This window comes from Pseudophryne corroboree, chromosome 3, assembly GCF_028390025.1.
Source record: "Pseudophryne corroboree isolate aPseCor3 chromosome 3, aPseCor3.hap2, whole genome shotgun sequence".
NCBI classification, from domain to species: domain Eukaryota; kingdom Metazoa; phylum Chordata; class Amphibia; order Anura; family Myobatrachidae; genus Pseudophryne; species Pseudophryne corroboree.
The window spans coordinates 709468731-709484053 of record NC_086446.1 but is presented as its reverse complement, the minus strand read 5'-3'; the positions used below and the strand labels follow the sequence as shown (position 1 = coordinate 709484053).

At 46.5% G+C, this 15323-nt stretch overlaps 1 protein-coding gene across 1 annotated transcript in view; it reads left to right on the top strand.

Annotated features, from left to right (window-relative positions):
- LOC135056666 (cytochrome P450 2G1-like) overlaps nucleotides 1–15323 on the top strand; it is a 161897-nt gene that overhangs the window by 79479 nt on the left and 67095 nt on the right. The window contains exon 6 of the mRNA XM_063962109.1: nucleotides 8979–9120. Within this exon, the coding sequence (XP_063818179.1) occupies nucleotides 8979–9120 (142 nt within the window). The remainder of the gene's footprint in view (nucleotides 1–8978; nucleotides 9121–15323) is intronic.

The following is a 15323-nucleotide window of genomic DNA, read 5'->3' as shown; positions in this document are numbered from 1 at the left end:
ACTTGCAGTGCACTGGTTCAGCTTACTGCCACTAAACTGACACCTGAACACCTTGCACAGTGAGAAAGGATTTTGGCAGGCAAGTCTGAGAATACAGCCGCAAACTTGCTAGGTTCACAGAGTAGCAAAAGAACCCCAGCAGGTTAAACGACTGACTCCAGTCTTACTGCTAGGTCTGGATTGGCAGAGTGTAATACCAAATCCCAAGGCCTATTTGCAGTAAGCAACAAACAAATACAAAGTTTACACAGTACTAGCTAGCTTTCAGGAACTGACTAACCAACAAAGATTCAGCAGCATCTGCCTAACCTGAGAAGAGGGTTTATATAGCAGGTGCTGTCCACGCCCCACTCAGACCTCACAGACTGTGAGCACAAAAAACAGCACCGGATCCCCTGCCGTGCACAGAGCCTGTAACCACTGCACAGCAAAAGACCCGAACCGGAGTATCAGCTACGCTCAGGTTACTCCGCTAGCATTTGTCTCCCGGTTGCCATGACGACGTGGCAGCACAGAGCAGGAGACCCTAACAATGTAGGGTTTAGAAGACCAAAAGATACCTTTATGTATACTTACGGGGAGACTTTCCTGTGAGTTGGGCTACGCCTTCTGTGCCAAAACCTGCTTCTACATCTAACCCTCCTTCTTCCATTTTGGATTTGGAGAAATATGGTGTATAAATGGACATACATATTGTAAAAACAATACTACACATTGTATTTTTTTGTGTTTAATTAATTTCCACATACCTATTAGGGATTGAGAAACATCTGTCCAAAAGAAAATAATAAAACCAAGGAATAGAAGATGATCTACTAGAAAAAAACCCTTAAGGAACGTAATATTATTTTTTTATTGTTCCATCTTTACGGCGCTTGTATAGACGTAGAATTTTCCACCTTCGTTTTGTTTAAAACAGTAAGAGACTGTTCACCAACAGTTCATCTCAGGATGGCATTTGCTGACACTTCACACAGGAAAAAGACTTTAATATTTAATTAATTAATTATATTTGTATTTAGATCACATTGTTACCAGGGTTACAACACAAAATAAACAACTGGCATCTGGACTTCCATTCTGATGACATCACCCAGTGACCCATCGCCCATCACCATAGCAATTAGCCTGTAATAAATATAAGCTGCATAAGTCACAAAACTTAACTTTATGGAATATTGTAAAAAAAAGATTTACATTGTCTACCAGCATAAATGGGAAAGGACCATTCAAAACTGAAAATATATGTAAAAAACTGGTGAAAGACACAGAGACCCCAACCTGCCAGAAGGTGATCCCAAATGGCAAAACATCACAGTTCTAGCATAATTAAGTAGAAGGAGGCGTATATCCAACATAATGGGCCAATCCGTAATGACTGCAGTGTATCTTGACACTCTAGTCTACTGCAACCTTGCATTAAGAACCACCTAAATGTTTTATGGACACAATCTACCTCCAATTCTAAATAATAGCTTTCTTTACACTATGGCTAGTGACAAAATAGTAACAACTAAGGTGCAATTGTCATTTTTGATGAGCAACTTTGAAATAGTATGTGACCCTTTATAAAGTATGTAAGTTATGAGTTTTCTGTGATGCATTAAGTGTGTTCTGAACCAAAAACCACAGAGCACAAAGCCTGCCCCCTTACATTCTTCAAGAGACTCCCTGAAATAGTAGCAATCTCTCTGACTGCCTGAATAGTGCATCAATCTCCCTAATTGCACCTTACCCCCATTATGTACTAAAGCTGTTTCATTCTTGGAGAAAAGGATAAATCAGAGATATATACATTCAAATGGGCTCATCAGTGCCATTTCCCTGCATTGGTTATAAGGCACAATATGGCTACATGCATTTTAAATAAGGTTAAAGCAGCGGGGTACACTGGGGTTCCACAGGGAATAACATTGGGGTGTAGAGTTGGATCTTGATCCGAGGCACCAACAGACTAAAAGCTTTGACTGTTCCCAAGATGCACTGCGCCGCCTCCGTGCACAGGAGCTCAGTTTGTAAGTTGGTGCCCTGCAGGCAGGACACTAACAGGCAGTGCTGCTCCAGCAGCCCTGAAAAGAGCTTTTATAAGAAGATAGAAGACTTCAAGGGCTGCAGCATAGGCACTCCTAGTGCTAGATGTCATTTTGACATCTCATGCTGCAGCTCCATCACATCTCCCGGTGGCACTGTATACTCCCACGCCCTGGTTGCCGGGTACTTGCAGCGGAGGGCTCTGGTTTTTCTCCTCAGGCACAAACACTCACCGCAGCTCTCCGGGATCGCGTGGCCGCATCAAGGGAGGAGGTAAGAGGGTCCCCCAGGTGGGACCCACTGCAAATTGCGATCCGGAGCGGCCATTAGGAGATGGGCCGCGCACGCTGGCGTGGACACTGGTACAGGGACCCCACTAGACCACCAGGCAGGGGCACAGGTCGGATTCTCCTATAATCTGTTTTATTGAGGCTCGCAGTACCCGGTGGTGAAGTCCAGCAAGGGGATAAGGCTCTGACCTGTAGCCCCTCCCCCAGCCCCTGGGCGCCATTTACAGTAAGTGCTCCAGCCCTGGAGCTGCATCTCTCTGTCTCCCTCACTCCCTGTCAGCTTTTGGCGCCATCACAACATGCTGAGCTGTTTCTGGGAATGCTGGGCAATGTCTCCTCTGTAAAGCCACCTGCATCATCAGCGCTGTGCATTTACACTTAAGTATTCTACATGTCATTTAGACAGTGTTAGTTAAGAACACGTGCATTACTACAGGGATATTTAGTACAAGTACCCTGTGATATATATACATCCAGTCTTTACTGTGCATTGTTATATCTATATACCTATATACTGTAGTTTTACTTAGTGGTACAGTTGTACTTAGTATTGCTAGTCCAGTGCAGTTTTATTGTTGGTAATAATTTCTGCATTGTATATGTGACTGAATGTGTGCCAATAGCTGCTGTGTGATCTCTATTTCGTGTATCCCACACATATTGCTATCCCTATATTCTGTACCCTGTGGGGGCTAAGTGCGTCAGGGTCCTCATAAATATAGTGTTTCACAGGATATACTACTTTGGTATCTTTCTCTGTGTGTTATAGTCGCCATATACCTCTTAAATCCTCTGTTTGTGCTCTGCTTGTAGTCACACTATACAGGGGTTTTTTAGCAGGTAATTTGTCTGCTTATATTGTACTGTTACACCCTAAGGTTACGCTTACATATAATGTCTGCTAAACAGGGTGGTCGATCTATGGCTGATCCTGAACCATGCAGTGCTGATGCCACGGATTACTCTGAGGAAAACATAGCAGCTGAGGGTTCAGGTACTGGGGGTTCTATACCCCCTGGTCAACCTGCAGCAACGGGGGCAAATCAAGACCCACCTTGGGCTGCTTTCTCTAATTTACTGACTATGCTAGTAACTAGACTTGTGCCCCCTATGGGACCTCCTGTGCCATTACAGCCACATATTGCAGTTAATCCGCCATGGGTAGATACTCTGTCTTCTCAGTACAGCAATTAAATCAGTCTCTGGCTAAGCAAAATCCTGACTCTCCCCCGCCTAAGACCAAGGGATCATCTAAACGGGCCATTACTTCCTCACAATCCACACATGTTTCGGATACCTCATCCGATGAAGATGGCGCTTACACTGACCCTTCAGACACTGATGCAGATGCTTCTGATGGGACATCTCTAACACAAGTGGATGTTCCTGACCTCTTGGAGGCTATCAGGCTGATTCTTCAAGGACGAAGAGCCTTCAGCTACCTCTAAGAAACCAGATATGTCTAAACTTCAGAAGGTTACTAAACTAGTTTTACCTCATTCTGACCGCTTGGTTGACATTCGTCAGGAATCCAGGAAAGAAATTTGCTCTGTCTAAAAAGCTGCTAGCCCGTTATCCCCTCGCTGCAGCGTTAAGTAAAAATTGGGAAACACCTCCGTTGGTGGATTCACAAGTCACACGTCTGGTGGTGTCCTCTGCTCTGCCTGTCACTACCGTCCCCTCGCTGAAGGAACCAACGGATAAGTGTGTGGAGGGTTGTTTGAACTCCATTTACACTCTTGCTGGAGCTGTACATAGGCCCACTATTGCGGCCACTTGGGCTGCTAAGGCTATAGAGGCCTAGGTTCAGGAAGTGGAAGAGGAACTACGGTCTGATTTCCTGATAATGCTATACATTATTACAGCCTCTCATTATATTCAGGAGGCGGCATCTGATGCAGGTATCCTGGAGGCCAAAGCGTCTACTACGTCTATTCTGGCTCGCCGGATCCTCTGGTTGCGGTCCTGGTCCATAGATCTGGACTCTAAAAAGACCTTGGAGGTGTTCCCTTTTAAGGGAAACATTCTTTTTGGGGAAGATCTCAACAAGATTGTTACTGACTTAGCTTCAGCTAAGACTGCATGTCTGTCTAGTACTTCCCCTTCGGCTCCGAAGGCTAAGAGTACTTACTTTCATTCCTTTCAACCTCCAGTTAAAGCAAAGGGTCAGGCGTACCTGAAACCTCTAAGTCCAAACCTAAACGTGCCTGGACTGCCCGTCAGCCTGCTTCCAAAACAGACAAGCCTGCTGCATGACAGGGCTGGCCTCCCCCTGCGGGATCCCAGCATGGGAGGCCGACTTCTACGGTTTGCTCAGGCGTGGTTACAGACCACTTCGAACGCCTGGGTAAAGGAAGTCGTCATTCACGGATACGCCATCTCTTTCAAGAAACGTCCCCCTCGACAGTTTTGCTCAACAAATATCCCTTTGGATCAGGTAAAAGCAAAAACTCTCTATTTGGTGGTGCAATCTCTCCTGGATACAGGAGTGAAAGTACCGGTGCCTCTGGCTCAGAGATGCAGGGAGCACTATTCCACGGTGTTCCTAGTCCCGAAACCGAATGGGTACTCTCGGCCGATTCTCAATCTCAAGTCTTTGAACAAATATGTGAACGTTTCCAAATTTCGTATGGAAACGCTTCGCTCTATTGTTCAGGACTTTAGGGTATCCCTGGACATACAGGATGCTTACCTGCATATTCCTTTTGCAGTGTCGCATCAGCAATACCTGCGGATTGCTATTGGCAACCTACATTTTCAATTCCAAGCCTCACCTTTCAGTCTGACTACGGCTCAAAGAATTTTCACCAAGGTGATAGCGGTCATGACGGCTCTACTCCACCGTCAGGGTATCAGGATTCTGCTGTATCTGGACGACTTGTTGATCCTGGCGAACTCTCCAGAGGTTCTCCTCTGTCATCTGGAACAGACAGTCCAATTCCTGCAAGCCCACGGGTGGCTCATCAACCGGAAGAAACCTTCCCTGGTCCCTGCTCAAAGCATGGTGCACCTGGGAGCACTATTGGACACCCACAACCAGCGGTTGTTTTTGTCCCCGGAAAAGATCCTGAAACTTAAGGACAAGATATGATGCTTCCTCTCTCACCCAAGTGTGTTGATACATTCGGCAATGCAAGTACTAGGCCTCATGATGTCGGCTTTCGACATGGTAGAGTACGCTCAATTTCATTCCTGTTCCCTGCAGAGGTTAATACTCTCCAAGTGAGATGGCCTGATTCACCGGATCAGGACCCACATGGTCTCCTTTACTCCGGAGGTCCGCTTGTCACTGAGCTGGTGGCCATAGGACCAGCAACTGAGCATGGGTCGTCTCTTCTGGATCTCCAACTGGGTGCTTCTGACAAAAGATGTCAGTCTGCGAAGTGGGGCGCGGTGTTGGAGCAACACTCTCTTCAGGGTCGGTGGACCAGGGAGGAATCTCCCCTCCCGATAAACATTCTGGAATTGCGAGCAGTGTTCAATGCGTTGACACTAGCCCTGCCTCTTGTACAGAACCAGCCTGTTCAAGTACATTCAGATAACGCCACCACGGTGGTGTACATAAATAATCAAGGCGGCACTCAAAGCCACATGGCAATGAAGGAAGTATCAAAAATCCTTCATTGGGCGGAACGGCATCTGCTAGCCATATCGGCAGTGTTCAGTCCGAGAGTCCTCAACTGGGAAGCGAACTTCCTTAGTTGCCAGGACGTACACGCTGGAGAGTGGAGTCTTCATCCGAAAGTCTTTCAACTCCTAGTGGACAAGTGGGACCTACAAGATGTAGACCTGATAGCGTCTCGACACAATCACAAGGTTCCGGTCTTCAGAGCAAAGACAAGGGATCCTCAAGCAGCATTTGTGGACGCACTGGCAATTCCATGGAACTTTCGGCTGCCATATGTGTTCCCTCCGATGTCACTTCTACCCAGGGTGATAAGGAATTTCAAGCAAGAAGGAGGAATATTACTTTTAATCGCTCCAGCGTGGCCCAAGCGGGATTGGTTCGCAGACCTGCAGGGTCTCTCGATAGAGCATCCTCTTCTACCTCCACAACACCGAGACCTCCTCGTTCAGGGCCCTTGTGTCTAACAGGATTTGGCCCGTCTGGCTTTGACCACGTGGCTCTTGAAGCTTCAGTGCTGAGGTCCAAAGGGTTTTCTGAGGCGGCCATTCAAACTGTGTTGAAGACCTGTAAGCTGACTTCGGCTCGGATTTATTATAGGGTCTGGAAAAACATCGCCTGGTGTGCGACTAACCATTATGACGCATATAAGTTCAGTACTGCCAAGCTTTTTGCTTTACTGCAACAGGGCCTGGACTTAGGCTTTCGTCTGGCCTCCTTCAAGGTTCATATTTCTGCCTTGTCGATTTGGTTTCAGAGAAAAATTGCGACTCTGCCTGATGTTCATACATTCACTCAGGGTGTTTTACGGATTCAACCTCCCTATGTCCCGCCGGTGGCTCCTTGGGATTTGTCGGTTGTTCTGGACGTCTTACAAGAGTATCCGTTTGAACCTCTTGAGTCTGTGGACCTTAAGTGACTTACTCTTAAGGTCCTGTTCTTGCTGGCTATTGCCTCTGCTACACTGGTTTCAGACTTGGGTGCCTTGTTCTGTCGGTCACCCTTTCTGATTTTTCACTGCGACCGGGCGGTTCTTTGACCTCGCCCTGGTTATCTGTCTAAGGTGGTGTATTCTTTCCACCTTAACCAAGAGATTGTGGTTCCGGCCTTTACCTCTCCTGGTTTATCCTCCAAAGAGCGGTCTTTGGATGTGGTACGGGCTCTCTGTATTTCTGTAAAGAGAACAGCCTCTCTTCAGAGATCTGATTCCCTCTTTGTTCTTTTTTATTTTTACTAACGTGGCTGGCCTGCTAATATGCAGACCTTGCCCAGATGGATTAGAATGGTGATTGCACAAGCTTATGTACAGGCTGGTCTTCCAGCTCCTGCTACCATCAAAGCCCATTCTACTCGGTCTATTGGACCTTGTTGGGCGGCCTGACGTGGTGCGACCCTTGAACAATTGTGCATGGCGGCTGCGTGGTCCTCAGTGAACACGTTCATAAGGCTCTATGCCTTCGATACTTACACCTCCCAGGTTGCCTCCTTTGGATGCCGGGTTCTTGTGCCCACTACAGTGCGTCCCCTCCCATAAGGAACTGCTTTAGGACATCCCCGATGTTATTCCCTGTGGAACCCCAGTGTTACCCGCTGCAGAAAAGGAGATTTATGGTAAGAACTTACCTTTTTAAAATCTCTTTCTGCGAGGTACACTGGGTTACACAGGGCGCCCATCCTGACGCACTTAGCTTCTTTGAGTTTATATGGCATTAGCCGCTGGTACCTTCTCCTGTCGCGAGGATGTGGTATATGTGGCTACTAACGATTATCGTCTCTTTTGCCTGCTACTGCATTGGACTGGTTAACAAATCTGAGCTACTGTGCATGGAGGCGGGGTTATAGAGGAGGCGGCGCTGTGCATCTTGGGAACAGTCAAAGCTTTTAGCCTGTTGGTGCCTCGTGTAAAGATTCAACTCTTCACCCCGATGTTATTCCCTGTGGAACCCAGTGTACCTCGCAGAAAGAGATTTAACAAAGGTAAGTTCTTACCAAAAATCTCCTTTTCTAGTGGACACCTACAGTATATGGAACCTCTTGTAAAACACAATACACAGTCAAATCCTGAAAAATATCAGTGTCTTTTCTTCAACAAGTAGAGCTTACTAACTTTGGGGCTTATTTACATTTGGATATAAGTTATTTTTATGACACCACCCCTCAGATGTACCAGTACACTTCTGCGCTGACAAGTGTTACTTTCATAGTCTCCCTGAAATACTTTTTCAAAAGTTGGAAAGTATGCCAGGTGATGAAACCATCAGGCCACAAGTGCCAGATGCTATGATAGGATTGTCCAGCCTTCAAAAGGACTGTTAAAACAACTGTAGGATGCCACCGCCTTGACAAAAAGTTTAGCAATAACCCTAACTGTACATAGTACAGACTAGCTGTTCTACCCATCCTTTACACAGGAGTTTCTGATTTTCACGGTTGTAAATATAAATGAGTGTTAAAAATGTAGTAAATCTACAGAGATGTAAATTTGAAATGTTTTAATGTAAGTAAATATTAATACATGGTTCTTGGCGTTACCCGTAGCAGATACGGTAAAAAGTGACAGGACCATTTTTGTAGTTTATTACATTCTACCCACTGGAAGTACAATCCAAATTTTGATCCGATTGTCCATTTGGGTGTTCTCGTTCACGCAACGCAAGTCACGCATTGGTAATGATGTCTTTATGTCAATCCCCTTTTTATCCCCTTAGGGGAGGTTTATTAAAATTCTAATTACGTACTTTTCCTATTTCCAAACTGAAGAATACCTATGTTATATAATATCACAGTTCGAGTGGCACTCCGGGATCTTCAATGCAATAATGGATCCTCGCATCCAATTACTGCAGTAATTGGATGCGAGGATCCATTATTACATTGAAAATCCTGGCGTGCCACTCGAACTGTGATATATTACGAGCATTTGTTATGCATGAGAAGGCACCTGGGTGCCGATTGCTGTTTAATTCTCTCTCTATATACATATATATATTGAAAGTACCGTAAACTCTTATCATTCTGGATTTGAAACGCAGGAGAAAGGACGGAACAATAATGAATTCTGTGAAGAGAATCTGGCTGTTTCAGTCTTCGAGTTGTTTGCAGCTGGAACAGAGACCACAGCAAATACTCTGCAGTTCAGTCTCCTGGTGATGATCAAATATCCACATATCCAAGGTGAGTCAAATCTATGTTACGTAAAGAAACACAAGTAACTCCAGCTAATAAATACAATGTTGAATAAGAGAAATATTGCAATACATTTCTCAGCTTCAATATAAATTCCTAAGCTATATAAATCTTTCCAACAGATGATTGCAATAGTTGAAAGTGATAGCTTTAGTGAGCATCTCCAATGAGAAAGATTGGTGTTTTGGAACAGAGGGCATGACAAGTTTCCCTTTTTTTACTCCCTCTCTCTCTCTCTCTCTCTCTCTCTCTCTCTCTCTCTCTCTCGTGATAGACCTTTAGAACCAGAACCCACATATTCACCCTATAGTAGCTTTCCTGATATGCTTACCAGTACTTTTTGCTGCCAGAAATTCAGCTAAGGTAGTAAATGATTATCATGGATAGATGTTATTTATTTAAGGATAAGTGAGACACTAAACTAGGTCTATTAAAGTATAACCCAATATACTAGGCAATAGGACAATAAGGTATATTATAGATAAGTGAAACATAAGAGTTGACCGTTGCATATTGCATATAATTAGAAATGTAGGTAAATGATTATGCAGTGTGGGATAAATAGTATTTATGTAATACATAATAAAAATAAATACTCATTTACAGTAAAAACCACAGGTAAGAGGTTCTGCAGCAGTACACTAGGCAACCCAAGCAGAGAATATTAACACAGAATGTCAAAGGACAAGACTGCAGCATAGCCAAGCAACTGGTCTTTGTTCAGAAACAAAATGCTGAGATGTGCGGAATGTTAGTGTTGTCCTGGATAGTGGCCTGACACTTAAACATCAACCATAATCAAATCCTCATACTTTCTCCTGAGGAACATAGTAAGAATCAAGCACTAAATTCCCTCACAAGATCTACGGTACCTAAAGTCATGCATGCATTTTTGTCATCATGCCTAGACTACTGCAATGCCCCACACCTGGGTCTCCCATCAAAACAACTGTACCGCTTGCAGCTGTTACAAAATGCAGCTGCCAGGTTATTAACCAACCAGCCCCATTTCTGCCATATAATACTCGTTCTTTACTGCCTTCACTGGCTGCCTGTAAGATGGCAGATCATTTTCAAGATTGACTTACTGACTTTCAAAGCGCTACATAACCAGGGCTCCTGATTCCATACTGCACTTCTGGATTACTATGATCTGTAGATAAAGGACTATGGGCCTAATTAAGCATGGGTTCTAGATGTGCAAAAAATTGCACACCTACAACCCATTACTGTAACATGCTGGGGGATGCCCAGCACAGTGCAAGTCCACTCCGCATGCCAGGTACTGCATATTTCCCCCTTCCCCTGCAAACATGCAAGCGTATTGCGAGACAGTGATGCTCTCACATGTTTAGGGTTGCTCTCTGCCTATGCAACCTAGCTGCGAAGGCAGATGGCTAACCTCCATGTTTAGGCTCGTAGCGGATGCATGTGATGTCACGCAGCCGCAACGGCTCGCCCCAGAAATGGTCCGGACACATTTGCATTATCCGGATCGCGCCTCTAAAAAAGCTACGACCCCTCCTGCCCTGCGAGAGCCTCTGTCTGTCAACTAGACAGAGGCGTTCGCATATGTGAGATGCTGTTGCATCTCACTGTGCACACAGGTACAGTGCAGCTTCTGCGCGTACACAGACTCCAGAAAGATTCAGTATGCAAACGCAGTCATAGCTGCATTCCATGCTGAATTGGGCCCTATGAGCAGCACCTGGAATCTCCCTGAATTTATCTGGGGGTCAAGCTGTAAGCTTTGCAGCTGCAACTCTATGGAACTCACTTCACAGTTTGAGGCGTCCACCCTAGATTTCTTCAAAAATAGACTGAAGACTTTCCTGTTTACTCAAGCACTTCGCTTATTTCCCTTGTAAAGCTTATTTATATTTTGTGTTATAAAGGCAAATGTAAAGCACTTTTGGGGAGTATTTACTTAGACACTAGGTTCACACCATAACTAATTGCCGGCAAAAATCCCAATGACGTGGGGAAAGACTGTTCAATTAAATAGCATTTTTCCCACACCGAGAAATCGGGGATTTATGATCAGAAACACTGATTCCGTGTGAACTGAGGAATCAATGTATTTTTTCCCGCGCGCAAACTCGATTTTGTCTTTTGCACACTGACTTTACCTTTCAGCTCATGCAGTAATCATAGCAGCATCCATCTGCTGCGTCAAACTCATGTGACCACCCCCATCTACCTCAGCTACACTTGTCCCTGGCTGGGATGTCCAACCTTGCTGTCTGCTTCTTCTACAGTGTGCACTCTACCTCCACACCATCATCCACACTGCATTTGGACTCACTACCTTCCTGACAGCCGTGTCAGCTGGGCCTCAGCCACTTTTTTATTTACTGTGAGCCCTGTGGCCTCTAGTCCCTGGCAATATCCTTCCCACTTTTCCATCCTCTTCATACATCCAGGGGCATCTTAGACTTCCTTTGGCTCATAGACCCTGTGTAGGGTGACAAAGAGATAGTGAGTGATGGGGAGAAGCAGAATGTGATAGGGGAAGGCAGAGGGTAACATGGAGATAGATGATGACAGGAGAGGCAGTGGGTGGCAAGGAAATGGTGGGTGATGGGGAGAGGCAGAAGATGACTGGAGAAGGCAAACTGTGACTAAGAGATAGTGACAGGGAGACAGTGGGTGACAAGGAGGGGGTAACAGGGCACAGTGGCTGACAGGGAGATAATGGCTGACATGGAGACAGTGGGTAACTGAAGAGGCAGGGATGACAGGTAGATAGTGGGTGACAGGGAGATAGTGGGTAACTGGGGAGGAAGGGTGACAGCGAGATATGGGTAATAAGGAAATAGTGACATGGAGAGGGTGACGGAGATATTGGATGAAAGCTGTGAGGTGGGTGCAGGTAGTGACATTAATAAGTTTACTAACTTCTGGGGCCAGGTCCATTGCCTGGGCCCACTTCAGATCAGCATGGCTTGGCTGGCTAATCAGTCTGTGAGATGTGCTGGCTCTCTCTGCAGACAGGGGCTCCTTCTATCCAACCTGGCCGCTATCATCATCCCTGGTAGCACCGCCTCTCCCTCAGCACCAGCCAGCCAGTCTCCATCAGTCACTCAGGAGGCAGAGGGAAAAACCAGCCAGGGAGAAATTAGAGGAGAAGGCCCCATTGCACCTCCTCCTGATCTCTATCTGGATCTGGAATGTGGTATATTTAGAGTAAATTATTTTTCTCTAACGTCCTAAGTGGATGCTGGGGACTCCGTAAGGACCATGCTGGGGACTCCGTAAGGACCATGGGGATAGCGGCTCCGCAGGAGACTGGGCACATCTAAAGAAAGCTTTAGGACTATCTGGTGTGCACTGGCTCCTCCCCCTATGACCCTCCTCCAAGCCTCAGTTAGATCTCTGTGCCCGAACGAGAAGGGTGCACACTAGGGGCTCTACTGAGCTTCTTAGTGAAAGTTTTAGTTTAGGTTTTTTATTTTCAGTGAGACCTGCTGGCAACAGGCTCACTGCATCGAGGGACTAAGGGGAGAAGAAGCGAACTCACCTGCGTGCAGAGTGGATTGGGCTTCTTAGGCTACTGGACATTAGCTCCAGAGGGACGATCACAGGCCCAGCTTGGATGGGTCCCAGAGCCGCGCCGCCGGCCCCCTTACAGAGCCAGAAGGCAGAAGAGGTCCGGAATATCGGCGGCAGAAGACGTCCTGTCTTCAACAAGGTAGCGCACAGCACTGCAGCTGTGCGCCATTGCTCTCAGCACACTTCACACTTCGGTCACTGAGGGTGCAGGGCGCTGGGGGGGGGGCGCCCTGAGACACAATAAAAACACCTTGGATGGCAAAAAAAATGCATCACATATAGCTCCTGGGCTATATGGATGCATTTAACCCCTGCCAGAATACATAGAAAAACGGGTGATAAGGCCGCCGATAAGGGGGCGGAGCCTATCTCCTCAGCACACTGGCGCCATTTTCCCTCACAGCTCCGTTGGAGGGAAGCTCCCTGGCTCTCCCCTGCAGTCACTACACTACAGAAAGGGTTTAAAAAGAGAGGGGGGCACTAATTAGGCGCAGTATTAACTATACAGCAGCTATAAGGGGAAAAACACTTATATAAGGTTATCCCTGTATATATATATAGCGCTCTGGTGTGTGCTGGCAAACTCTCCCTCTGTCTCCCCAAAGGGCTAGTGGGGTCCTGTCCTCTATCAGAGCATTCCCTGTGTGTGTGCTGTATGTCGGTGCTTTTGTGTCGACATGTATGAGGAGAAAAATGATGTGGAGACGGAGCAGATTGCCTGTAATAGTGATGTCACCCCCTAGGGGGTCGACACCTGAGTGGATGAACTGTTGGAAGGAATTACGTGACAGTGTCAGCTCTGTATAAAAGACAGTGGTTGACATGAGACAGCCGGCTACTCAGCTTGTGCCTGTCCAGACGTCTCATAGGCCGTCAGGGGCTCTAAAGCGCCCGTTACCTCAGATGGCAGATATAGACGCCGACACGGATACTGACTCCAGTGTCGACGGTGAAGAGACGAATGTGACTTCCAGTAGGGCCACACGTTACATGATTGAGGCAATGAAAAATGTTTTACACATTTCTGATAATACGAGTACCACCAAAAAAAAAGGGGTATTATGTTCGGTGAGGAAAAACTACCTGTAGTTTTCCTGAATCTGATAAATTAAATGAGGTGTGTGATGATGCGTGGGTTTCCTCCGATAACAACTGATAATTTCTAAAAATGTTATTGGCATTATATCCTTTCCCGCCAGGGGTTAGGGTGCGTTGGGAAACACCCCCTAGGGTGGATAAAGCGCTCACACGCTTGTAAGGGCTCTACCTTCGCCTGAGATGGCCGCCCTTAAGGATCCTGCTGATAGAAAGCAGGAGGGTATCCTAAAAGGTATTTACACACATACTGGTGTTATACTGCGACCAGCAATCGCCTCAGCCTGGATGTGCAGTGCTGGGTTGGCGTGGTCGGATTCCCTGACTGAAAATATTGATACCCTAGATAGGGACAGTATATTTTTGCCTATAGAGCATTTAAAAGATGCATTTCTATATATGCGTGATGCACAGCGGAATATTTGCCGACTGGCATCAAGTCTAAGCGCGTTGTCCATTTCTACCAGTAGAGGGTTATGGACACGTCAGTGGTCAGGTGATGTGTATTCCAAACGGCATTTGGAAGTATTGCTTTATTAAGGGGAGGAGTTATTTGGGGTCGGTCTTTCAGACCTGGTGGCCACGGCAACAGCTGGGAATTCCACGTTTGTACACCAGGTCGCCTCTCAACATGAGAAGACGCCGTATTATCAGGCGCAGTCTTTTCGTGGACAAGCGGGCAAAAGGTTCCTCATTTCTGCCCCGTGACAGAGGGAGAGGAAAAAGGCTGCAGAAATCAGCCAGTTCCCAGGAACAGAAACCCTCTCCCGCCTCTGCCAAGCCCTCAGTATACGCTGGGGCTTTACAAGCAGAATCAGGCACGGTGGGGGGCCCGTCTCAAGGAATTTCAGCGCGCAGTGGGCTCACTCGCAAGTAGACCCCTGGATCCTTCAGGTGATATCTCAGGGGTACAAATTAGAATTCGAGACGTCTCCCCCTCGCCGTTTCCTAAAGTCGGCTTTACCGATGTCTCCTTCTGACAGGGAGACAGTTTTGGAAGCCATTCACAAGCTGTATTCCCAGCAGGTGATAATCAAGATACCCCTCCTGCAACAGGGAACGGGGTATTATTCCACACTGTTGTGGTACCGAAGCCGGACGGCTCGGTGAGACCGATTCTAAATCTAAAATCTTTGACCACTTACATACAGAGGTTCAAATTCAAGATTGAGTCACTCAGAGCAGTGATTGCGAACCTGGTAGAAGGGGACTACATGATGTCTCGGGACATCGAGGATGCTTACCTTCATGTCAAAATTTACCCTTCTCACCAAGGGTACCTCAGGTTTATGGTACAGAACTGTCACTATCAGTTCAGACGCTGCCGTATGGATGGTCCACGGCACCCCGGGTCTTTACCAAGGTAATGGCCGAAATGATGATATTCCTTCGAAGGAAGTGAATTTTAGTTATCCCTTACTTGGACAATTCCCTGATAAGGGTAAGATCCAGGGAACAGTTGGAGGTCGGTGTAGCACTATCTCAGGTAGTATTGAGGCAGCACGATTGGATTCTCAATATTCCAAAATCGCACCTGGTTCCGA